General features: G+C 43.7%; 1 protein-coding gene across 1 annotated transcript in view; it reads right to left on the bottom strand.

The window, feature by feature from the left end:
• The window catches only part of ASCC2 (activating signal cointegrator 1 complex subunit 2), a 47756-nt gene extending 21813 nt beyond the window's left edge, over nucleotides 1–25943 (bottom strand). The window contains exons 1-8 of the mRNA XM_073671627.1: nucleotides 25808–25943; nucleotides 23861–23942; nucleotides 21147–21305; nucleotides 20892–21062; nucleotides 12731–12860; nucleotides 6768–6835; nucleotides 3851–3958; nucleotides 3656–3768 (exon numbers count right to left, since the gene is read on the bottom strand). Of these exons, the coding sequence (XP_073527728.1) occupies nucleotides 3656–3768; nucleotides 3851–3958; nucleotides 6768–6835; nucleotides 12731–12860; nucleotides 20892–21062; nucleotides 21147–21305; nucleotides 23861–23941 (830 nt within the window). The 5' untranslated portion in view covers nucleotide 23942; nucleotides 25808–25943. The remainder of the gene's footprint in view (nucleotides 1–3655; nucleotides 3769–3850; nucleotides 3959–6767; nucleotides 6836–12730; nucleotides 12861–20891; nucleotides 21063–21146; nucleotides 21306–23860; nucleotides 23943–25807) is intronic.

Raw genomic sequence — 25943 nt, 5'->3', positions numbered from 1 at the left:
GAAAAATAACTTAAAGAAGTTGTCCAGTACTTTTTACAATGGCCTCAATGTATTTAGCCTGTGCAGATAAGCGTTTTCGTAAATACTTTTAGTTGTCTTTATTGCCTGTGAGCGGCGCTATCGCTGGCCGCTGACAGGCATCACGTGACCCCCGGCTGCAGCCGGCTCTTCCTTCCACTGCCCTGCCGCTCACAGGCAATAAAGACAACTAAAAGTATTTACGAAAACGCTTATCTGCACAGGCTAAATACACTGCTCAAAAAAATAAAGGGAACACTCAAATAACACATCCTAGATCTGAATGAATGAAATATTCTCAATGAATACTTTGTTCTGGACATAGTTGAATGTGCCGACAACAAAATCACACACAAATCATCAATGGAAATCAAATTTATTAACCAATGGAGGCCTGGATTTGGAGTCACCCCCAAAATTAAAGTGGAAAAACACACTACAGGCTGATCCAACTTTGATGTAATGTCCTTAAAACAAGTCAAAATGAGGCTCAGTATTGTGTGTGGCCTCCACTTGCCTGTATGACCTCCCTACAACGCCTGGGCATGCTCCTGATGAGGTTGCGGATGGTCTCCTGTGGGATCTCCTCCCAGACCTGGACTAAAGCATCCGCCAACTCCTGGCCAGTCTGTGGTGCAACGTGACGTTGGTGGATGGAGCGAGACATGATGTCCCAGATGTGCTCAATCGGATTCAGGTCTGGGGAGTGGGAGGGCCAGTCCATAGCTTCAATGCCTTCATCTTGCAGGAACTGCTGACACACTCCAGCCACATGAGGTCTGGCATTGTCCTGCATTAGGAGGAACCCAGGGCCAACCGCACCAGCATATGGTCTCACAAGGGGTCTGAGGATCTCATCTCTGTACCTAATGGCAGTCAGGCTACCTCTGACGAGCACATGGAGGGCTGTGCGGCCCTCCAAAGAAATGCCACCCCACACCATTACTGACCCACTGCCAAACCGGTCATGCTGAAGGATGTTGCAGGCAGCAGATCGCTCTCCACGGCGTCTCCAGACTCTGCCACGTCTGTCACATGTACTCGGTGTGAACCTGCTTTCATCTGTGAAGAGCACAGGGTGCCAGTGGCGACTTTACCAATCCTGGTGTTCTGTGGCAAATGAAAGCACAACCCCCATCTGTGGACGTCGGGCCCTCATACCACCCTTATGGAGTCGGTTTCTAACTGTTTGTGCAGACACATGCACATTTGTGGCCTGCTGGGGGACATTTTGCAGGGCTCTGGCAGTGCTCCTCCTGTTCCTCCTTGCACAAAGGTGGAGGTAGCGGTCCTGCTACTGGCTTGTTGCCCTCCTGCGGCCCCCTGCACGTCTCCTGGTGTACTGGCCTGTCTCCTGGTAGTGCCTTCAGCCTCTGGACACTACGCTGACAGACACAGCAAACCTTCTTGCCACAGCTCGCATTGATGTGCCATCCTGGATGAGCTGCACTACCTGAGCAACTTCTGTGGGTTGTAAAGTCCGTCTCATGCTACCACGAGTGTGAAAGCACAACCAACATTCAAAAGTGACCAAAACATCAGCCAGAAAGCATTGGTACTGAGATGTGGTCTGTGGTCCCCACCTGCAGAACCACTCCTTTATTGAGTGTGTCTTGATAATTGCCAATAATTTCCATCTATTGTCTATTCCATTTGCACAACAGCATGTGAAATTGATTGTCAATCAGTGTTGCTTCCTAAGTGGACAGTTTGATTTCACAGAAGTTTGATTTACTTGGAGTTATATTCTGTTGTTTAAGTGTTCCCTTTATTTTTTTGAGCAGTGTATATTGGGGGACATTGGGGCCATTGTAAAAAGTACTGGACAACTCCTTTAACAATCTTTGATATTTTCCACTTTTAAACACTATGGGGAGCGGCTGCTGAAATCTGCCATGAAAACCTAGTGTACTCCCAAGCTCACATTACGACTGCAGTAAATGTGGGCGGGATCTGCTCATATGTGTCTGATGTCGCTCCTCTCCTACCCTTCTGGGTGTTTGTAACAGGATAAGAGAGGATGAAGTCAAGGATCACTGTGCAGAGACAGTATGTTGGTGACTGCAAAGTGATATTAAGATGTGGACAGTGTCCCCGGGGACAGTTGGCAGCGCCGCTTCTGTTTGTTGGTGCTGCTAGCTGTATCACGCGCTGGGATTAGATTCATGGCTCAGCAGAGTTTATCACACAGGATGAGATTAGATACAGAGTGTATCACAGAAGATAGGATTGATATAAGGAGTGTATCACACAAATTGGGATTAGATGTATGACTCAGCTGAGTATCACACATGATGGGATTAGATACAGGGCTAAGTGGAGTATCACGCATGATGGGATTAGATACATGGCTCTGCTACGTCTGCAGTGCATGGACGTCTGAATGAGACTTCTGACGCACTTTGCAGACGCAGCAGTAAAGTCTCATTTAGACGTCTCTGCAATACAGAAATCTGAAGGAGGCATACACTGACATAGAAGAGCTGAGTCAGTGCTCAGAGCACAGCAACATGATGATTTCTCTGCTGTGCTCTGGACACTGCAGCGCTAACAGTGGCAGAGAGAACAGGTCAGGCAGCCTGGTATTGTAATACTTGGCTACCATCCGTACGCTGGAAGAAATCTCCTTCGCAGCACTGCTCTCACCACTCAGCGCAGGGCCGCAGCGGTAACTTCTTCAAGTGGTGAGAACAGCTCGGTAGCCAGATTGCCGACCTGCGCTTACCGTTTGCCGCCCTGATGCAGGTGGAAACTGTAGCTCAGAGTACAGCTCTGGACTACAGCAAAATAGCGTCTGGCTCCTCCCACAGCTGTGAACTGGACTGCCCATGGGGCGTACTCAGGTCAAAGTTGAGGCAGCCACAGTGTAGGAGATGTGGTTGGATACTAACTATGGTCTCCTATGGCCAGGGTCTGCAGTATTTGCAGTGTGTAAGTGTCGTGCTCAAACACTTACACACCAGCAAATAAAAATGGCAGCCCCCATCGGCTGCAGAAAGAAATAATTGATAAATGTTAAAACACGATATATAATTTTGTATTAAAAATAATTGATTATATAATCAAATTATTAATACAAAAAAAAATCATGATACATTCTCTTGAAATGGACCGTAACTTTAGGCAATTTTAGTTTTGTTAACCGGACTTATAACTTATCATACATCTACTATATTTATATAAGGCCTTGTGTGTTATGTTCAGTTTTGTCTAAACTACAAAAAAGTCTAGAGAGTTTCTTTTGTCCAAATGTTCTCTTAAAGGGAACCGGTCACATAAAAAAATGCAATTAATCTGCAGATATGGAGTTAATCTGTGGTTTAATCGCGTTCGTAACCTGCCTGGTGCCGGCACTTGGACTCCCGCTGCTGGGAGGAAATTAACTTTATTCCTCCCGGTAACGTTCGCACTTCCGTCACGAGGTGGACGGCGCCGGCACGGTTTCAATCAACGCTCTGTGTCTATAGAGTGGGGGCTGTAACTGTGCCCCCGACAGTGACTGACAGCAGCTCAGCAATAGGGCCGGCTGTCAGTCAGTGCTGGCTGCAGGTTAATAGCGTTTTTTTTTCATATGACATGTTCCTTTTAACTTTTATTAGCCATATAGAGATTCCAATACTCCCAAATACTTCTATACCTGCTGAGGAAGTTATGTTTCTGGAGGGTGTCAGAAGCCACTGGAAATATTTCAAGAAAAGCCCAAATTGTGGTAGAAGTGTCACAAAGATAAATCACGGCATCCTGGAGCTCCTGTGAATGGGAAATGTATAGAAGCTGTAATGTAGATATACAGCATGTGTCCATACAGAACAGTGTAGAAAGCTGTCCTCACCAGCTCAGGCATATCCAGGGGTGTAGTCAGCTTCTGTTCTTCCAGCCTCAGGGGTTCTTTACAGTCCTTCGGCTGAAGTCCACAAACCTTCATAATGGAACTGAAAATCTCAAGAAGAAAAATTAAAAAGTAGATCTCAGCTTAAGTAAAAAAAACATAGCTATGATTCATCACTGACTACAAATAATCAGGTTCTTGCCCACAGCCCTATAAATCCCCAAAACTGACCAACAAACAGGGCAATAGCTGTGGAGGGTGTAGTAGTCGCAGCCATATAGGAGCTCTGGTGCCCGAGGGGCCCAAAGGCTCCACTGCCAATTTATAAGTCACCAGTATAACTGCACATGGGAGGTGGTGGCCCAGAGGATTCAACATACCCTTCTGCTACAAATCTGAGAAATCAGGTATAATTAAATTACCAATATATCAAACACATTCCTTAAAGGGGGGTTGTCCTACAATCAGCACACACAAAAACTGAAATTAAATCAATAAAACAAAGATGGTTCAATGTGTGGATATTGCGGCTTTTTAAGTGTTATGGGGTTTACGATTGTTCCTGTGAATGTCCTTTTATTGTGTTCAGTGTCCGTGAGAATATAACTGTTTTTGGTTGGTCACCTCACCATGTTCGAGAGGCTCCAGGCAGCTGGACTGAGCACTGGCCATCAGCACTGAACACATTAGGTCAGGGGTGGAGAACCTCAGGCCCGCGGGATGACCTTTTTGCCAGCCCCCGGGCAGATTCCTGGGGACCGCACTGCTTCGACATTGATGGCCGCTGGCCTTTTAATTTCTTCTTCCTCTGTGAGCACGCTCACACAGTGCTCACTACTGAACGCTGGGGCACGGGCAATGAAAAATTACATCCTGACACCAGTGCCAGCGTCAGGACGTACTTTCTGGATGGAGTTTGTGCAGAATTTGGACGGCCCCAGAAGGATGGTATAAATATCCAAATGGCCCTTGGTAGAAAAAAAAGATTCCCCACCCATGCATTAGGTGAATGTTCTCATGGGGAAATCAAAAGAACACTAGAGGGCGCCATAACAGGTCTATAACAGCAATATCCGAACACAGGATCTAACAAAGATTAAAAGGGAACCTGTGATGTAATTCATGCTGCCCAAAACTACAGGCAACATATATCGCAGCCTGGCTGCACAAATGCAGCAGGGTATTTTATTCTCCGAAATGCTCTGTTGTTTCATAGAAAAAATACTTTAAAGATTGAGCCGGGGATCTGATTGATGAATTTGTCCGGTTCTCTGGTCTAACTGGCAGAAATCTATGTTGTTACCTCTAAGCATTATGGGATGGAAAGTTGGGAATGAATTCTGCAGCCTACGAATAGTTTGCCACTTTAAATATCTAGGTATACAAATAGCAAGAAGTGACACACAGCTCCATAATTTAAATATATCCCCTACTGTCGTTCCTGCAGGAGAAAATTAGAATATGGGGAAACCTCCCTCTGTCAGTAGCTGGGAGAATGGCATTAAAATTAGAGCCCTGCCTAAATTCCTATATGATCTGGAACATTCAGCCTCATAGTCCCATAAAAGGTCTTTGCCATAATCAGCTCCCATTTAGCATCCTTCATCGGCAACTAAGACATGCCCTAAATGCCCAGTTCTCAGACATTGGAAATTCTCTCCTCTCATCATCATACCCCTGGATAGGGATTCTAAGGAGCTAGGGACCCAAGGGGTGATCTCCTTTTTATACTTTGGATACAGACCCATAGAAGCGTTTCCATTCGCGAAACGGCCATCGTCTGACCAGCCGGACCTGCTCTCTCTCTGACTGCATGTTTTAAAGGACTCTAATAAAATGTATGGTTTTACATGGAGAGTGACGCTTTTTTTTTCCTTTGGATTCACTAATTTGGTTTTCCCTGCGGTGGGAACGTTTTCAGCAGAGCAGCACTGGATTTCACCGGCTTATTTTTAACATGCTATATGTGCATTTGCTGACCGCTCCATTTAAATGTCATTCATAGTGCCAAGGTGTTTCCTTTACTCTCCTTGGATTGAGAAATGCTGTTTGTTCATCTGTTCTATGATGTAACTTATGTTGGATAATCTTCAATAAAACGAGTTTCAAAAAAAATAAATACATAAAAAATCCAGTTGGGGACCATAGCTGTAGATGAAAATAGACCAGTAAATCACTTGTAACAGCGCTGGGAAGAGCCGGATAAGGGTGGAGTCGGACTAGTCTGGTCTCTGGCAATGATACAAGCTGCATCTTTAAAGTATATGCAAGATGCCAGAGCATTTCAAAGAATAACATACCTGGCTGCACTTCATGCTGGCTAGGGTTTGGGCAGCATGAATCACCTAACAGGTTCCCGTTAAATATTTCAAGGTTGGACAAACCCTTTAATGAATGTAGTTGACAAATTGGTCATTTGGCTGAACCTGGCTATTCTTGTGGCACATTTGTTGTTAATTTCCTCTTCCTCACAATATGTGTAAAGCCAGCTTTAAAGGGAACCTGTCACACTGATAATGGTATCAGATCTGCAGGCAGGATATTACAGAACAGGAGGAGCTGATCAGAATGATATATATTTTGTGGGAAAAGTTTCAGTAAATATTGCATTTCATTCATTGAATGTATAGGAGTCCAGTGGGCTGTGCTACTCAGTGACTGACAGTTTTCCCTGTATGACTGTGCATGCAGAGATGGCTGTCAGTCACTAGTAGGACCGCCCACTGGACTCCTTTGTGTACAAATGACAGGGATTTCAATTAATAAAATGCAGGTTTTCCTGAAACTTTTCCAAAAAACCTATACATAATTCTGCTCAGCTGCCCTATAGCTGCTGTACACAGTTCACTCTTGGAAGTACAATATGAAAGGTTGCCTTTAAAACACAAATGAGCAGGGAAAATATTGTAGTATTTCTTACTTGTAGTAATGTAGGCACACTGTCATCCAGATCCTGGTAGTAGCTGGGTTGTTGCTGGAAAATATTCCCTGTTATTGAGAAGAAAAAAAGAAATAAAATGTAAATATATATATTATATTATACATACATATAATATACACTGCTCAAAAAAATAAAGGGAACACTCAAATAACACATCCTAGATCTGAATGAATGAAATATTCTCATTGAATACTTTGCTCTGTACAAAGATGAATGTGCTGACAACAAAATCACACAAAAATCATCAATGGAAATCAAATTTATTAACCAATGGAGGCCTGGATTTGGAGTCACCCCCAAAATTGAAGTGGAAAAACACACTACAGGCTGATCCAACTTTGATGTAATGTCCTTAAAACAAGTCAAAATGAGGCTCAGTATTGTGTGTGGCCTCCACGTGGCTGTATGACCTCCCTACAACGCCTGGGCATGCTCCAGATGAGGTTGCGGATGGTCTCCTGTGGGATCTCCTCCAGGATGGCACATCAATGCGAGCTGTGGCAAGAAGGTTTGCTGTGTCTGTCAGCGTAGTGTCCAGAGGCTGGAGGCGCTACCAGGAGACAGGCCAATACACCAGGAGACGTGGAGGGGGCCGTAGAGGGCAACAACCCAGCATCAGGACCGCTACCTCCGCCTTTGTGCAAGGAGGAACAGGAGGAGCACTGCCAGAGCCCTGCAAAATGACCTCCAGCAGGCCACAAATGTGCATATGTCTGCACAAACGGTTAGAAACCGACTCTATGAGGGTGGTATGAGGGCCCGACGTCCACAGATGGGGGTTGTGCTCACAGTCCAAAACCGTGCAGGACCCTTGGCATTTGCCACAGAACACCGGGTTTGCCAAAGTTGCCACTGGCGCCCTGTGCTCTTCACCGATGAAAGCAGGTTCACACTGAGCACATGTGACAGACGTGACAGAGTCTGGAGACGCCGTGGAGAGCAATCTGCTGCCTACAACATCCTTCAGCATGACCGGTTTGGCAGTGGGTCAGTAATGGTGTGGGGTGGCATTTCTTTGGAGGGCCGCACAGCCCTCCATGTGCTCGCCAGAGGTAGCCTGACTGCCATTAGGTACCGAGATGAGATCCTCAGACCCCTTGTGAGACCATATGGTTGTGCAGTTGGCCCTGGGTTCCTCCTAATGCAGGACAATGCCAGACCTCATGTGGCTGGAGTGTGTCAGCAGTTCCTGCAAGATGAAGGCATTGAAACTATGGACTGGCCCGCCCGTTCCCCAGACCTGAATCCGATTGAACACATCTGGGACATCATGTCTCGCTCCATCCACCAACGTCACGTTGCACCACAGACTGTCCAGGAGTTGGCGGATGCTTTAGTCCAGGTCTGGGAGGAGATCCCACAGGAGACCATCCGCAACCTCATCAGGAGCATGCCCAGGCGTTGTAGGGAGGTCATACAGGCACGTGGAGGCCACACACAATACGGAGTCTCATTTTGACTTGTTTTAAGGACATTACATCAAAGTTGGATCAGCCTGATTAGAAAAATAGCCCAAATGTCAAAAGAGAGGTGTAAGTGGGGGAAAAGCATCCCCCCGAACACCCTCCTATACCGACTCAAAAACAACAATAGTTAAAGAGAGAACAACAGAGTCATCATGGCTTAGAAAAAAGTATACATATTTTATTGGAACATTCATTTAAAAATATATAACTCAAACAAAACACAAAAAGCAAGGTAGACAATGAAATATCCGATCCAGCCAGAACAAAACCTGCCCTGATATTAAATATTTGATCAAATTTGCATAGATTTACAGATAGAAAAAAGTTAGGGCATCGAACCAAAAAAAATGCAAATATATGGGAAAACACATGGGAAAACATGAGAAAGCACTATACCAAAAAATTCCTGACCAAAATTGTAGAAAATTTTTGTATAATTATAATTTAATCAGGTACATAATAATGTCAGGATTAAATGGGTTATACTTAGACTGACCATATGGTGGCGCACTTCATAGTGCATTGCTGACAGGCAGTCAGACCAAATCAATCAAATAAGGTGCAGTGTGCATGTTTCCAGTGCTAACAGATTTTAGCAAATAGGACATTTTAAACAGGGTTCCCCAAGGGCAAAAATGAGGTTGACCCTGAAAAAACTGGTGTTCTTACCAAAAATAGCAGGCTGAAATGCCCATTTTCTATCCTTGTCCGACCACTTCAGCCTGCTATTTTTGGTAAGAACACCAGTTTTTTCAGGGTCAACCTCATTTTTGCCCTTGGGGAACCCTGTTTAAAATGTCCTATTTGCTAAAATCTGTTAGCACTGGAAACATGCACACTGCACCTTATTTGATTGATTTGGTCTGACTGCCTGTCAGCAATGCACTATGAAGTGCGCCACCATATGGTCAGTCTAAGTATAACCCATTTAATCCTGACATTATTATGTACCTGATTAAATTATAATTATACAAAAATTTTCTACAATTTTGGTCAGGAATTTTTTGGTATAGTGCTTTCTCATGTTTTCCCATGTGTTTTCCCATATATTTGCATTTTTTTTGGTTCGATGCCCTAACTTTTTTCTATCTGTAAATCTATGCAAATTTGATCAAATATTTAATATCAGGGCAGGTTTTGTTCTGGCTGGATCGGATATTTCATTGTCTACCTTGCTTTTTGTGTTTTGTTTGAGTTATATATTTTTAAATGAATGTTCCAATAAAATATGTATACTTTTTTCTAAGCCATGATGACTCTGTTGTTCTCTCTTTAACTAAAGTTGGATCAGCCTGTAGTGTGTTTTTCCACTTTAATTTTGGGGGTGAATCCAAATCCAGGCCTCCATTGGTTAATAAATTTGATTTCCATTGTGTGAAACAACTGAAAATATGTCTTATATTCTATTCTAGGTTCTTCAAAGTAGCCACCTTTTGCTTTGATGACTGCTTTGCACACTCTTGGCATTCTCTTGATGAGCTTCAAGAGGTAGTCACCGGAAATGGTCTTCCAACAATCTTGAAGGAGTTTCCAGAGATGCTTAGCACTTGTTGCCCCTTTTGCCTTCACTCTGCGGTCCAGCTCACCCCAAACCATCTAGATTGGATTCAGGTCTGGTGACTGTGGAGGCCAGGTCATCTGGCGTAGCACCCCATCACTCTCCTTCTTGGTCAAATAGCCCTTACACAGCCTGGAGGTGTGTTTGGGGTCATTGTCCTGTTGAAAAATAAATGATGGTCCAACTAAACGCAAATAGGATGGAATAGCATGCCGCTGCAAGATGCTGTGGTAGCCATGCTGGTTCAGTATGCCTTCAATTTTGAATAAATCCCCAACAGTGTCACCAGCAAAGCACCCCCCACACCATCACACCTCCTCCTCCATGCTTCACGGTGGGAACCAGGCATGTAGAGTCCATCCGTTCACCTTTTCGGCATCACACAAAGACATGGTGGTTGGAACCAAAGAACTCAAATTTGGACTCATCAGACCAAAGCACAGATTTCCAATTCTCTTCTGCTTGTTGCCTGTCCTTAGCAGTGGTTTCCTAGCAGCTATTTTACCATGAAGGCCTGCTGCACAAAGTCTCCTCTTAACAGTTGTTGAAGAGATGTGTCTGCTGCTAGAACTCTGTGTGGCATTGACCTGGTCTCTAATCTGAGCTGCTGTTAACCTGCGATTTCTGAGGCTGGTGACTCGGATAAACTTATCCTCAGAAGCAGAGGTGACTCTTGATCTTCCTTTTCTGGGGCGGTCCTCATGTGAGCCAGTTTCTTTGTAGCGCTTGATGGTTTTTTCAACTGCACTTGGGGACACTTTCAAAGTGTTCCCAATTTTTCGCGCTGACTGACCTTCCTTTCTTAAAGTAATGATGGCCACTCGTTTTTCTTTACTTAGCTGCTTTTTTCTTGCCATAATACAAATTCTAGCAGTCTATTCAGTAGGACTATCAGCTGTGTATCCACCAGACTTCTGCACAACACAACTGATGGTCCCAACCCCATTTATAAGGCAAGAAATCCCACTTATTAAACCTGACAGGGCACACCTGTGAAGTGAAAACCATTTCCGGTGACTACCTCTTGAAGCTCATCAAGAGAATGCCAAGAGTGTGCAAAGCAGTCATCAAAGCAAAAGGTGGCTACTTTGAAGAACCTAGAATATAAGACATATTTTCAGTTGTTTCACACTTTTTTGTTAAGTATATAATTCCACATGTGATAATTCATAGTTTTGATGCCTTCAGTGTGAATGTACAATTTTCATAGTCATGAAAATACAGAAAAATCTTTAAATGAGAAGGTGTGTCCAAACTTTTGGTCTGTACTGTATACATTATATTATATACACTAGCGTTCAAAAGTTTGGGGTCACCCAGACAATTTTGTGTTTTCCATGAAAACTCATTTTTATTTATCAAATGAGTTGCAAAATGAATAGAAAATATAGTCCAGACATTGACAAGGTTAGAAATAATGATTTTTATTAGAAAGAATAATTTTCTCTTTCAAACTTTGCTTTCGTCAAAGAATGCTCCCTTTGCAGCAATTACAGCATTGCTGACCTTTGCCATTCTATATGTTAATTTGCTGAGGTAATCTTGAGAAATTTCCCCCCATGCTTCCTGAAGCCCCTCGCACAAGTTGGATTGGCTTGATGGCCACTTTTTGCGTACCATACGGTCAAGCTGCTCCCACAACAGCTCAATGGGGTTGCGATCTGGTGACTGTGCTGACCACTCCATTACAGATAGAATACAAGCTGCCTGCTTCTTCCCCAAATAGTTCATGCATAATTTGGAGGTGTGCTTTGGGTCATTGTCCTGTTGTAGGATGAAATTGGCTGAAATTGGCTCCAATCAAGTGCTGTCCACAGGGTATGGCATGGTGTTGCAAAGGGTGTTGCAAAATGGAGTGATAGCCTTTCTTATTCAAAATCCCATTTACCTTGCACAAATATCCCACTTTACCAGCACCAAAGCAACCCCAGACCATCACATTACCTCCACCATGCTTGACAGATGGCGTCAGGCACTCTTCCAGCATCTTTTCAGTTGTTCTGCGTCTCACAAATGTTCTTCTGTGTGATCTAAACACCTCAAACTTTGATTCGTCCTTCCATAAAACTTTTTTCCAATCTTCCTCTGTCCAATGTCTGTGTTCTTTTGACCATATTAATCTTTTCCTTTTATTAGCCAGTCTCAGATATGGCTTTTTCTTTGCCACTTTGCCCTGAAGGCCAGCATCCCGGAGTCGCCTCTTCACTGTAGACGTTGACACTGGCGTTTTGCATGTACTATTTAATGAAGCTGCCAGTTGAGGAGCTGTGAGGCGTCGATTTCTCAGACTAGAGACTCTAATGTACTTGTCTTGTTGCTCAGTTGTGCAGCGGGGCCTCCCACTTCTCTTTCTACTCTGGTTAGAGTCTGTTTGTGCTCTCCTCTGAAGGGAGTAGTACACACTGTTGTAGGAAATCTTCAGTTTCTTGGCAACTTCTCGCATGGAATAGCATTCATTTCTAAGAACAAGAATAGACTGGCGAGTTTCACATGAAAGTTCTTTTTCTGGCCATTTTGAGAGTTTCATAGAACAAACAAAAGTAATGCTCCAGATTCTCAACTAGCTCAAAGGAAGGTCAATTTTATAGCTTCTCAAATCAGCCGAACCGTTTTCAGCTGGGCTAATATACTTGTGCAAGGGTTTTCTAAACATCCATTAGCCTTCTTACACAGTTAGCAAACACAATGTACCATTAAAACACTGGAGTGAGTGAATGTGTGAGAGTGGGAGAGAGAGAGAGGGAGAGAGAGAGTGGGAGAGAGAGAGTGGGAGAGGGAGAGTGAGAGTATATATATTTGCTTTGGAAAACGAATAATGCGAAGATGAGCAATAAGACGCAATAATACATGAAGGTGAACGCAGAACATTGATTTGGCATAGCTAAACCCATAATTTCAGTAAATATTCACTTGCTCACCAATCATCTTCTGCAAGAGAGAAGAATTTCCTTTGCCAAAGAGGACACATATATCCAGAAGTTTAGGAATGTCAAAAAGAAAATTGTCGTACAAAATTTCCCCAAACAGCGATGGAGTAATGTGATGATCCTGAAGAAAAAAAAAAAACATGGGAAGTACAAATTTTAAAGTATTGTTCCAATTTTGTAAAGTTATGACACACTGGTTGGATACTCTCCCTTTGGTGAGAGACGACTATTGGGACCGCCACCAATCCTGAGACCGATGGGATGCAGCGCTGATTTAGTCCCTTCCCTAGTTTTCAAGAGTGGCTGCAGTTTTCGTGCACGGCCAGATGCACCAATATGCAGGGGAAACTTAGAAGGGCTTGCAGAATTAAACCAGCACTATGGATTTTCAGGAACAGTGGAGGTCCCAGAGGTTGTACCCCTATAGATCAAAAAGTGATGCTATATTTTAGAGATAGGCCATCACTTTAAAGGATAGGAACACCCCTCTAATACTGATGTTAATTAAGAAAAGTGTCATTTACAATGGTTGTGTCGCCTTCACTCTCACTTTTTATGGTATTTTTTATTACTGCTTCTAAAGATTATAGCATGAACGTCCTGCGTTTTTTCACGAGCTTTATTTTTTTAGTGGACACTTTTGAAATGCATTTTTTTCAGCATTTTATTTAGCTATACAGACATTTATAGAATAATTAAAGTATACAGAGTTTAAGAAAACAAAACAAAAAAAAACAATGTTTGCATTGCATTTCGTAACTCCCCATGGACTGCCTGCTAATGTTAAGCTGCTACCCATATTTGCAAAAAATGCAACTAGAGAGCAATGCAGCGTAAAGAGTAACCGCCGTTTAATTTTTTTTCCATAAATCAATAGTACATGTGAAAATTAGAAACTTTGTAATATATCTCATCAGAGAAGTCTGATCCTTTCTCCTCCTGGACTGACTGTTAAGTCTCAAAATTCTTAATTAATTCACGGGCAAAATCTGTCTTCAGTAAATACAGATTTTTCCATCACTGAGATAAGAGATAGCAATTGGTGCTCATAAAGTTCTAAGGAAAAATTTAACAAACGTTTCAGGAGAACTTGCAGCAGAATTTCTGTCTGCCTCTAGCTGCTCCATAGACATTTAAAAGGCACCAACTGTCATCTCTCTAAGTAAAACATAAAACAAGCCGACGACTCTCCTTTTCCCACCTGCTCTCCCTCTCTCTGCTTCTCCTGACTGCTGGCGACATATCTCCAAATCCTGGACCCCCACAGCTGATACCTCCCATTTATTCCCCATCCCATCACTCCCAACCAAATATAAACCTCACCAAACCTCTCCTACGCAAAACCCGTGCCCTTGACGCCAACCCCCCTGCTCCCTCTCTCTGGAGCACTCTGAAACGCCCGCTCTGTCTGCAATAAGCTCCATGTGATTCATGACTTTACCTCTCGCAATTTCTCCTTCCTGGGCCTCTCCGAAACATGGCTGACACCCTCTTCCACTGCTTCCACTGCTGCGCTGTGTTACGGCGGCTTCCACTTCACCCACACTCCTCGCCCTGGTAATAGACATGGTGGAGGAGTGGGTCTTCTCCTTTCTACCAACTGCACCTTTAACCCAATCCCACTTATACCCTCCCTTATTCTCCCTTCTTTTGAAGTCCACTCTGTCCGCATCTACTCTCCCTCCAACCTCCAAGTGGCTGTCATATACCGACCTCCAGGCCCGGTCACTGCCTTTATTGAGCAATTCTCCACCTGGCTTCTTCACTTTCTCACTGCACACATTCCCACCATCATAATGGGTGACTTCAACATCCTCACTGACACCCACCAGTCAGCAGCCTCCAAACTCCTGTCACTTACTTCTTCTTTTGGACTTACTCAGTGGTCCTCGTCAGCCACCCACACAGACGGACACACACTAGACCTTATTTTCACCCGTCTCTGCTCCCTATCTAACTTCACAACCTACTCTCTCCCCCTATCTGACCACCATCTACTCACTTTCTCATCCCTGTCACCCATGTCCAGCAACTAGCACATCTAGACACCCACACATTCTGACTCTATTCTACCAATTCCATCCATATCTTCACTCCATGACAGACAGCGCCACTGCCTTGTACAATGCCACTCTCACATCAGCTATTCATGGGGGTCGCCCCTCTCGTTTATGGCAGAGTCCGACAAATCAATAGACAACCCTGGCACAACAACCTCACTAAAAGGCTTCGGCAAGTGTCCAGGGTTACGGAGCGGCATTGGAAGAAAACACATTTGCAAGATGACTTCACTGCATTCAAACAAGCAACACTCACTTACAAATCAGCCCTCACCTCTGCTAAACAGGCCTATTTCACAACCCTTGTACAGTACAGACCAAAAGTTTGGACACACCTTCTCATTTAAAGATTTTTCTGTATTTTCATGACTATGAAAATTGTACATTCACACTGAAGGCATCAAAACTATGAATTAACACATGTGGAATTATATACTTAACAAAAAAGTGTGAAACAACTGAAAATATGTCTTATATTCTAGGTTCTTCAAAGTAGCCACCTTTTGCTTTGATGACTGCTTTGCACACTCTTGGCATTCTCTTGATGAGCTTCAAGAGGTAGTCACCGGAAATGGTTTTCACTTCACAGGTGTGCCCTGTCAGATTCATTAAGTGGGATTTCTTGCCTTATAAATGGGGTTGGGACCATCAGTTGTGTTGTGCAGAAGTCCGGTGGATACACAGCTGATAGTCCTTCTGAATAGACTGTTAGAATTTGTATTATGGCAAGAAAAAAAGCAGCTAAGTAAAGAAAAACGAGTGGCCATCATTACTTTAAGAAAGGAAGGTCAGTCAGTCTGAAAAATTGGGAACACTTTGAAAGTGTCCCCAAGTGCAGTTGCAAAAACCATCAAGCGCTACAAAGAAACTGGCTCACATGAGGACCGCCCCAGAAAAGGAAGACCAAGAGTCACCTCTGCTTCTGAGGATAAGTTTATCCGAGTCACCAGCCTCAGAAATCACAGGTTAACAGCAGCTCAGATTAGAGACCAGGTCAATGCCACACAGAGTTCTAGCAGCAGACACATCTCTTCAACAACTGTTAAGAGGAGACTTTGTGCAGCAGGCCTTCATGGTAAAATAGCTGCTAGGAAACCACTGCTAAGGACAGGCAACAAGCAGAAGAGACTTGTTTGGGCTAAAGAACACAAGGAATGGACATTAGACCAGTGGAAATCTGTGCTTTGGTCTGATGAGTCCAAATTTGAGATCTTTGGTTCCAACCACCGTGTCTTTGTGCGACGCAGAAAAGGTGAACGGATGGACTCTACATGCCTGGTTCCCACCGTGAAGCATGGAGGAGGAGGTGTGATGGTGTGGGGGTGCTTTGCTGGTGACACTGTTGGGGATTTATTCAAAATTGAAGGCATACTGAACCAGCATGGCTACCACAGCATCTTGCAGCGGCATGCTATTCCATCCGGTTTACGTTTAGTTGGACCATCATTTATTTTTCAACAGGACAATGACCCCAAACACACCTCCAGGCTGTGTAAGGGCTATTTGACCAAGAACGAGAGTGATGGGATGCTACGCCAGATGACCTGGCCTCCACAGTCACCAGACCTGAACCCAATCAAGGTGGTTTGGGGTGAGCTGGACCGCAGAGTGAAGGCAAAAGGGCCAACAAGTGCTAAGCATCTCTGGGAACTCCTTCAAGATTGTTGGAAGACCATTTCCGGTGACTACCTCTTGAAGCTCATCAAGAGAATGCCAAGAGTGTGCAAAGCAGTCATCAAAGCAAAAGGTGGCTACTTTGAAGAACCTAGAATATAAGACATATTTTCAGTTGTTTCACACTTTTTGTTAACTGTATAATTCCACATGTGTTAATTCATAGTTTTGATGCCTTCAGTGTGAATGTACAATTTTCATAGCCATGAAAATACAGAAAAATCTTTAAATGAGAACGTGTGTCCAAACTTTTGGTCTGTACTGTATCTTCCTTATCCTACAACCCAAAACAGTTATTCAACACTTTTAACTCCCTCCTCTGCCCCCTCCAACCTCCATCATCTCTGCTGAGGACTTTGCCACACACTTCAAAAACAAGATCGACCAAACAAGGCAAGTTTTTACTGTCCGACCACCACAACCCCTTTGTACACCAGACCAATGCCTTTCCCCCATAATCTCCCTCTCCAACATCACTGAAGGAGAGCTTACTCATCTCCTCTCCAAATCAAACCTCACCACTTGTGCACTTAACCCCATACCATCCCACCTCCTCCCCAACCTCACTACCACACTTATCCCAGACCTAACCCATTTCAACCTATCACAACCACTGGTACCTTCCCTTCTTCTTTCAGACATGCCACAATCACGCCCATCCTCAAAAAGCCATCCCTCAACCCAACCGCTATGTTAAGCTATAACCCCATATCGCTGCTCCCATTTGCTTCCAAACTCCTTGAGCAGCATGTCCACGCTAAACTTTCCTCCCATCTCTCATCTGATTTGCTCTTCGACAACCTACAATCTGGTTTCCGTCCCCATCATTCAACTGAAACTGCCCTAACCAAAATTACTAATGACCTACTTACAGCCAAAGCTAACAGACAATTCTCTATACTCCTCCTTCTACACCTGTCCTCTGCCTTTGAGACAGTTGACCACTGCCTCCTACTACAGATCCACTCTTCCTTTGGCGTTAAAGACCTTGCCCTATCCTGGATCTCCTCATACCTTTCCAACCGCACATTTAGCGTCTCCCACTCCCATGCTACCTCCTCATCCCGCCCTCTCTCTGTTGGGAGTCCCTCAAGGCTCTGTCCTAGGACCCCTACTCTTCTCGATCTATACCCTTGGCCCTGGACAACTCAAAGTCCCATGGCTTCCAGTATCACCTATACGCTGATGACACTCATATCTACCTCTCTGGCCCAGACGTCAATTCTCTGCTCTCCAGAATCCCAGAGTGTCTATCAGCCATATCCTCCTTCTTCTCCTTTCGCTTCCTCAAGCTCAATGTTGACAAAACTGAATTGATCATCTTTCCTACCTGATCTATCTATCACAATAAATGACATTAAGCTTTCCCCTGTACCGGAAATCCGCTGCCTCAGAGTAACCCTTGACTCTGCCCTGTCCTTCAAACCCCACATCCAAGCTCTTTCCACCTCCTGTCGCCTCCAGCTCAAAAATATTTACAGAATCCGTCCTTTCCTCAATCCTCAATCTACTAAAATGCTTGTGCATGCCCTCATCATCTCCCGCCTGGACTACTGCAACATCATCCTCTGTGGTCTACTTAACACTCTCGCACCTCTCCAGTCCGTTCTTAACTCTGCTGCCCAACTAATTCATCTCTCTCCTCGCTACTCCTCCGCTTCTCCCCTCTGCAAATCTCTTCACTGGCTCCCATATCCCCAGCGTACCCAGTTCAAACTACTAAGCGATCCATAACCTGTCTCATCTGTATAGCTCTGAACTAATCTTCCGATATTTTCCCTCACATAATCTCCGGTCCTCCCAAGACCTCCTTCTCTCCTCCACACTTATTCATTCCTCACCCAATCGCCTCCAAGACTTTTCCTGATTATGCCCCATCCTCTGGAATTCTGTGCCCCAACACGTCAGACTATCCACCACATTTGGATCCATCACACAGAATCTGAAAACCCATCTCTTCAAGAACGTTTACAACCTGTAATGATCATGCTGCCTCCTCAACAACACCGGAGCTGCTGCTTGATTTAACATGTCCCTTTTGTCACATTATTTTCAGGGGTAACATCATTTCTGCCCAGGCCTATTTCATGAGTTTAATTTTTTTTTAAATTCTGTGGAAGCAGGGTTGAAAAGCAATGTCTGACTTTCATTTGTTCATTTTCATAGATTTTTAATTTATCATTACTTTTGTCAGATTCAAGTTATTTCTGTGACCATCGTGGGTTCTTCTTTCATTAAACGAGGGGTACCAACAATTTTGACCACGTGTGTAAATAATAATAATTGGAAAATCTGTCATCAGTGAATACAGATATTTCCAAATTTATCAATCCAGGAGAAGAAAGAAGCGGATTTCTGTGATATATATATATATATATATATATATACACACAGTGCCTACAAGTAGTATTCAACCCCCTGCAGACTTAGCTGGTTTGATAAGATGCAAATAAGTTAGAGCCTTCAAACTGCAAACGAGAGTAGGATTTATGAACAGAAGCATAAATCTTACAAACCAAAAAGTTATGTTGCTCAGTTGAATTTTATTAAATTTTAAACATAAAAGTGTGGGTCAATTATTATACAACCCCTATGTTTAATATTTTGTGGAATAACCCTTGTTTGCAATTACAGCTAATAATCGTCTTTTATAAGACCTGATCAGGCCGGCACAGGTCTGTGGAGTTATCTTGGCCCACTCCTCCATGCAGATCTTCTCCAAGTTATCTAGGTTCTTTGGGTGTCTCATGTGGACTTTATTCTTGAGCTCCTTCCACAAGTTTTCAATTGGGTTAAGGTCAGGAGACTGACTAGGCCACTCCAACACCTTGACTTTTTCCCTCTTGAACCAGGCCTTGGTTTTCTTGGCTGTGTGCTTTGGGTCGTTGTCTTGTTGGAAGATGAAATTACGACCCATCTTAAGATCCTTGATGGAGGAGCGGAGGTTCTTGGCCAAAATCTCCAGGTAGGCCGTGCTATCCATCTTCCCATGGATGCGGACCAGATGGCCAGGCCCCTTGACTGAGAAACAGCCCCACAGCATGATGCTGCCACCACCATGCTTGACTGTAGGGATGGTATTCTTGGGGTCGTATGCAGTGCCATCCAGTCTCCAAACGTCACGTGTGTGGTTGGCACAAAAGATCTCGATCTTGGTCTCATCAGACCATAGAACCTTGAACCAGTCTGTCTCAGAGTCCTCCAAGTGATCATGAGCAAACTGTAGACGAGCCTTGACATGACGCTTTGAAAGTAAAGGTACCATACAGGCTCGTCTGGAACGGAGACCATTGCGGTGGAGTACGTTACTTATGGTATTGACTGAAAACAATGTCCCCACTGCCATGAGATCTTCCCGGAGCTCCTTCCTTGTTGTCCTTGGGTTAGCCTTGACTCTTCGGACAAGCCTGGCCTCGGCACGGGAGGACACTTTCAAAGGCTGTCCAGGCCGTGGAAGGCTAACAGTAGTTCCATAAGCCTTCCACTTACGGATGATGCTCCCAACAGTGGAGACAGGTAGGCCCAACTCCTTGGAAAGGGTTTTGTACCCCTTGCCAGCCTTGTGACCCTCCACGATCTTGTCTCTGATGGCCTTGGAATGCTCCTTTGTCTTTCCCATGTTGACCATGTCTGAGTGCTGTTCACAAGTTTGGGGAGGGTCTTAAATAGTCAGAAAAGGCTGGCAAAAGAGATCTTTAATCCACACATGTGAAGCTCATTATTCTTGGTGCCTGAACTACTTCTTAATACTTTAGGGGGACCAAACAGAATTCTTGTGGTTTGAGGGGTTGAATAATAAATGACACTCTGAATTAACTTTTAACGTTTTAAAAAAAGAAAAAAAAAATTTGCTGCAGTGCATTTCCCACTTCCAGGCTGATCTACAGTACAAATGTCACAATGCCAAGTTAATTCCGCATGTGTCAACCAGCTAAATCTGCAGGGGGTTGAATACTACTTGTAGGCACTGTATATGTATATATAATATTATTTATTGTTTTTTTTTTATAAAATTTGCAGGTGAAGCCCAGATGATGCATGCTGCTGCCTCAGTGTTTGTCTGAGCACAGGCCTTTGTAGATATAGACATATTGGTACATACAGATGATGCACACATTGAATTGCTATTTTTACTCCATAATTCACAAATGTGACATTTTATGCATTTTTTTCCCAAAATATATATATTTTTACAAAATTCGATTGTAGAATTGTAAGTAATCTAATAGTATAGAAATGTTACCACTTTCAAGGTGTCTGCTTACAGGAGACATACAAAATGTGGACGTTAACTCTTTTTTCAAGGCCGTTTTGTGTTAATTTTTCTGCTTTTAATGATTTTGTGTGCATGTAGACACGGGCATAAAGGGAATGATACACACTTCTAAAAATCAATCTTATAAGCTTGGGGCAGATACCTTGGACTCTTTGTGTGTAGACATCCTCAAGAAGGTGAGAAAAACATGGCGATGGAGTTCATCATGTACCTGCAGCACCGCAGGCGGGAGAGGGACGTGGCGATCAAATCTTCGGGGTGCGCAGCTCAGAAAGGAACCCAAGCATTTCTGCAGTGACTCATCGTATATTACCTGGAGACACAAGCCAAGGAATAGGTACAGGATAAAGTACTGAAGACAACACCACTACAGTAATAAAACATAGCACCTCCTCACCTGACACCAGAAAAGATCATGAGGCAGGGCCAACAGCCACTTTAGGTCCTTCAGAATGAAGTCTGCCCTTTCCAAAAACTCCTCTAAGAGCGCAGGGGCACAGGACCCCGGCGGAGGAGTATACACTATAAAATGTCTGGCTGTAATGCGGCTTTGATGCTGAAGGGTTGAAGAGAAATAAAATGATTATTAAGCTGAAATTATTAAAATGGCCCCGTTTTAAAAAGTGATGCCTTTTTAACCCCTTAGAGGGAGCCTGTCAGCTGCTTCATTCTGCCCAAACCACGGGCAGCAATTATCAGAGCCTGACAGCATGAACGCAGCCAGGAATATACAGTACAGACCAAAAGTTTGGACACACCTTCTCATTTAAAGATTTTTCTGTATTTTCATGACTATGAAAATTGTACATTGACACTGAAGGCATCAAAACTATGAATTAACACATGTGGAATTATATACTTAACAAAAAAGTGTGAAACAACTGAAAATATGTCTTATATTCCAGGTTCTTCAAAGTAGCCACCTTTTGCTTTGATGACTGCTTTGCACACTCTTGGCATTCTCTTGATGAGCTTCAAGAAGTAGTCACCGGAAATGGTTTTCACTTCACAGGTGTGCCCTGTCAGGTTTAATAAGTGGGATTTCTTGCCTTATAAATGGGATTGGGACCATCAGTTGTGTTGTGCAGAAGTCTGGTGGATACACAGCTGATAGTCCTACTGAATAGACTGCTAGAATTTGTATTATGGCAAGAAAAAAGCAGCTAAGTAAAGAAAAACGAGTGGCCATCATTACTTTAAGAAAGGAAGGTCAGTCAGTGCGAAAAATTGGGAAAACTTTGAAAGTGTCCCCAAGTGCAGTTGCAAAAACCATCAAGTGCTACAAAGAAACTGCCTCACATGAGGACCTCCCCAGGAAAGGAAGACCAAGAGTCACCTCTGCTTCTGAGGGTAAGTTTATCCGAGTCACCAGCCTCAGAAATCACAGGTTAACAGCAGCTCAGATTAGAGACCAGGTCAATGCCACACAGAGTTCTAGCAGCAGACACATCTCTTCAACAACTGTTAAGAGGAGACTTTGTGCAGCAGGCCTTCATGGTAAAATAGCTGCTAGGAAACCACTGCTAAGGACAGGCAACAAGCAGAAGAGACTTGTTTAGGCTAAAGAACACAAGGAATGGACATTAGACCAGTGGAAATCTGTGCTTTGGTCTGATGGGTCCAAATTTGAGATCTTTGGTTCCAACCACCGTGTCTTTGTGCGACGCAGAAAAGGTGAACGGATGGACTCTACATGCCTGGTTCCCACCGTGAAGCATGGAGGAGGAGGTGTGATGGTGTGGGGGTGCTTTGATGGTGACACTGTTTGGGATTTATTCAAAATTGAAGGCATACTGAACCAGCATGGCTACCACAGCATCTTGCAGCAGCATGCTATTCCATCCGGTTTGCGTTTAGTTGGACCATCATTTATTTTTCAACAGGACAATGATCCCAAACACACCTCCAGGCTGTGTAAGGGCTATTTGACCAAGAAGGAGAGTGATGGGGTGCTACGCCAGATGACCTGGCCTCCACAGTCACCAGATCTGAACCCAATCGAGATGGTTTGGGGTGAGCTGGACCGCAGAGTGAAGGCAAAAGGGCCAACAAGTGCTAAGCATCTCTGGGAACTCCTTCAAGATTGTTGGAAGACCATTTCCGGTGACTACCTTTTGAAGCTCATCAACAGAATGCCAAGAGCGTGCAAAGCAGTCATCAAAGCAAAAGGTGGCTACTTTGAAGAGCCTAAAATATAAGACATATTTTCAGTTGTTTCACACTTTTTTGTTAAGTATATAATTCCACATGTGTTAATTCATAGTTTTGATGCCTTCAGTGTGAATGTACAATTTTCATAGTCATGAAAATACAGAAAGATCTTTAAATGAGAAGGTGTGTCCAAACTTTTGGTCTGTACTGTGTATCTGTGTTGCTGTCAGAGAAAACATAGTTAGAAGATTTAGTAGGAGATGAGAAAAGTCTGGGGCCCCCTTCCCGTCGGGCAGCTTCTCTCTGCACCACTCCAGGTGATTGTCAGGTCTCTTGCTATGGGAGAGACTGTCACTCATTTCTAGCAGTGCTGGGAGTGGTGCCAGACTGCTGCCCTCGCCGCCAGACTGCTCCTCTCGCCGCCACACTGATCTTCTACTGAAAAATATTCCTGGCTGCAATAATGCAGTATTTGCAAGCCAAAACCAGGAGAAGAACAGTCAGAGGAAAAGTATAATAAACACGTCACCACTTCTGTATTTATCACCCACTCCTGGTTTTGGCTTACAAATACTGAGGTAAAAAAACTCACTAAATACTGAATGTGTGAATGTTGCCTAACAGAGTTAAACATGATACTGCCCTTTTTCTGATCTTATGGATATTGAAGGCTGCAGCCAATCAGGGGGTGACTTACTGGTTGCAGTGATCACCTGACATTTAGTTCAGGAGACTGATGGGGGACACAGGGCTGAAGCAGAAGAGCTGCTCCAATCCAGGATAGAATTACAGATATTTTTCAGCCTTTTGGGATCATTAATAAGGGGTCATCAATGGTGTTAATGTGAAAATATCAAATACATATTTTTAGAAAATTAATCTGCTGAATATTCTCTGGCCCAAATAAAACTGAGCATCCCCAACCATGCAAAATACAAATACAAGATGCAGATGTCTTACTAGAGCTGGTAGTGTACGTAACCTCCCAGTCACCGGATCCTTCAGGGTCACTTGTAGCTCGTCCAGTGGTAGGCTTGGCATCCTGGGATGAAAGCACACTGGTAACCATCCACAAGTACACAACCGAATGATTGGTACCGTAATAATCATTAGATACCATGATGTGCGATGGGCAGCATGCTAATAAAATATCAGAAATACGCCACCTACGCTTGTCAGGTCATTCTGATTTAATTAGTAGAATTAGTGTGTGTACGCGGGTGAGCACCCTGAGAGATGGCGAGCTTATATTCTATAGACTTCTACCAGACAAATGTATTGTTATTCTGCGTGTCTGGAATATGGATCCATACTACAGATGTATAGCAGGATGCATCAGTATTTGGTCGGTTTTTGAATCTGTATTTAGAATAGAAAATAATAGCAGCGAATGCAAAAACTGATAGAATACTGATGCATCTGTATTTTAAAAAGGTACCTATAACTATAGAGTGACTGCAGATTTATAAAAAAAGACCAGACAATCCCTTTAAGCACTCTCATAGACTTCAAATGCGATATTCTATCAGTAAATTTAATGTACTGTAGATAGCACATGCTTTTAGAAAAAGACATGAAAAGACCATACAAATACCCCTATTGGCTTACATTAGCAAAATTGGATGAAATACAGATTACAAATACGCCTGTTTGAAAGACGAATTAGGGAGATAAGGGCTTATGCTGAGCAACACAAAGGTGATACGGCAGTATTAAGGCTCGGGCTACACTGGGACACGGGTCACATTTAATGGATTTTATGGGTTGGATTGCAATCTAATGTGATTGCAACACAGAGCTGCATGTGTCTCCAAATGTGCGGGAATTCCTGTCTCTGGTTGCAAGTCGTATGTGTCTCCCTTGCCATACACCTCAATATGTCGCTTGGGAATTATCTGCAATTTAGCTAATTTTTTTTTTTTTTTTTTTTACAACAATATTACAGCTCTGAAATAGTTGCGTCATGTAGCCCCATCCTTAAAGGGGATCTGTTACCAGGATTTTGCTATCCTATCTGACAGCAGCAAAAAACCCGATTCCAGCGGTGTGTCACTTACTGGGATACTTGCTGTAGTTGTGATAAAAAGTTATCTGCTGCAGATCTAGCAGTTCTCTGAATGCTGAGCTCTGTATAACCCTAACCACACCACTGATTGGCAGCTTTCTGCTTATGCACAGTGTACACATAAAGCTGCCAATCAGTAGTAGTTATATAGAGCTCCTAAATATGCAGAACAATATGGCAGTAGGTTTACTAATCCTCTAGTGAATCTCCGGCTAGTAAAACAGTCATTTTATCAAATCTACTGCAAGTAGTGCAGTAAGTGACACATCACTGGAATCGGGGTCTCTGTCCCTACATTATTCCGCTCTCACATTAGATGGTAAAAACCTGCTGACAGATTCCCTTTAATCTTGGGAGCACAACAGAAACCTTATACAGCCAAAGTGCCCCACTAATACCACTCCTGTCTGCCAAATAGTGGCACACTTGTTAATGGCATCACTGCTGCTTCCAGCCTTGCTAACAGCTAGGTGCACCCATGTCTCTGTCTATCCAACCTGACCCAGAGGATCTGATCACATTATACTGTGAGTACATGTGAGTGATCTACACTCCAGCCCTATACTGCCCCCTATGCTTCCTAGCTGGGAGTACCACCACTTGTAATTATTTCCCAGTGATAAAATAGACAAGCCTCACCAGTCTGGATCCCCAGGAATTATAGCCTTTGGGGGGCTTGGAAATAAACACCCCCTTTTAATTAGGTCTAAACATAGATGAATAATGTGATAGTTATGTGGTGTGGCCATCAGGAAGTGTCCTCAGTGCTGACAACTGAGGAGCCTTATGGAAACTCCATGTAATGATCAGTGGAGGCAGAAGTGATCGGCAGGGTCTGTCACCTGTAACTTGCGGATTCCCAAGCAGAAGAAGTAATGTCCGCAGTCAGCTGTCTCCTGGAGCCTGCCAACTGCCGCACCGCAAGCCGGACCAGAAGTGATGTGTGACCGGGATGTCCCTCTGGTCACTAGAGGGCGC

Source organism: Phyllobates terribilis, unplaced genomic scaffold (genome assembly GCF_046119375.1).
Source record: "Phyllobates terribilis strain yellow unplaced genomic scaffold, ASM4611937v1 Scaffold_1__5_contigs__length_1240528914, whole genome shotgun sequence".
Taxonomy (NCBI): Eukaryota; Metazoa; Chordata; class Amphibia; order Anura; family Dendrobatidae; genus Phyllobates; species Phyllobates terribilis.
This window is presented reverse-complemented; position numbering and strand designations above follow the sequence as displayed.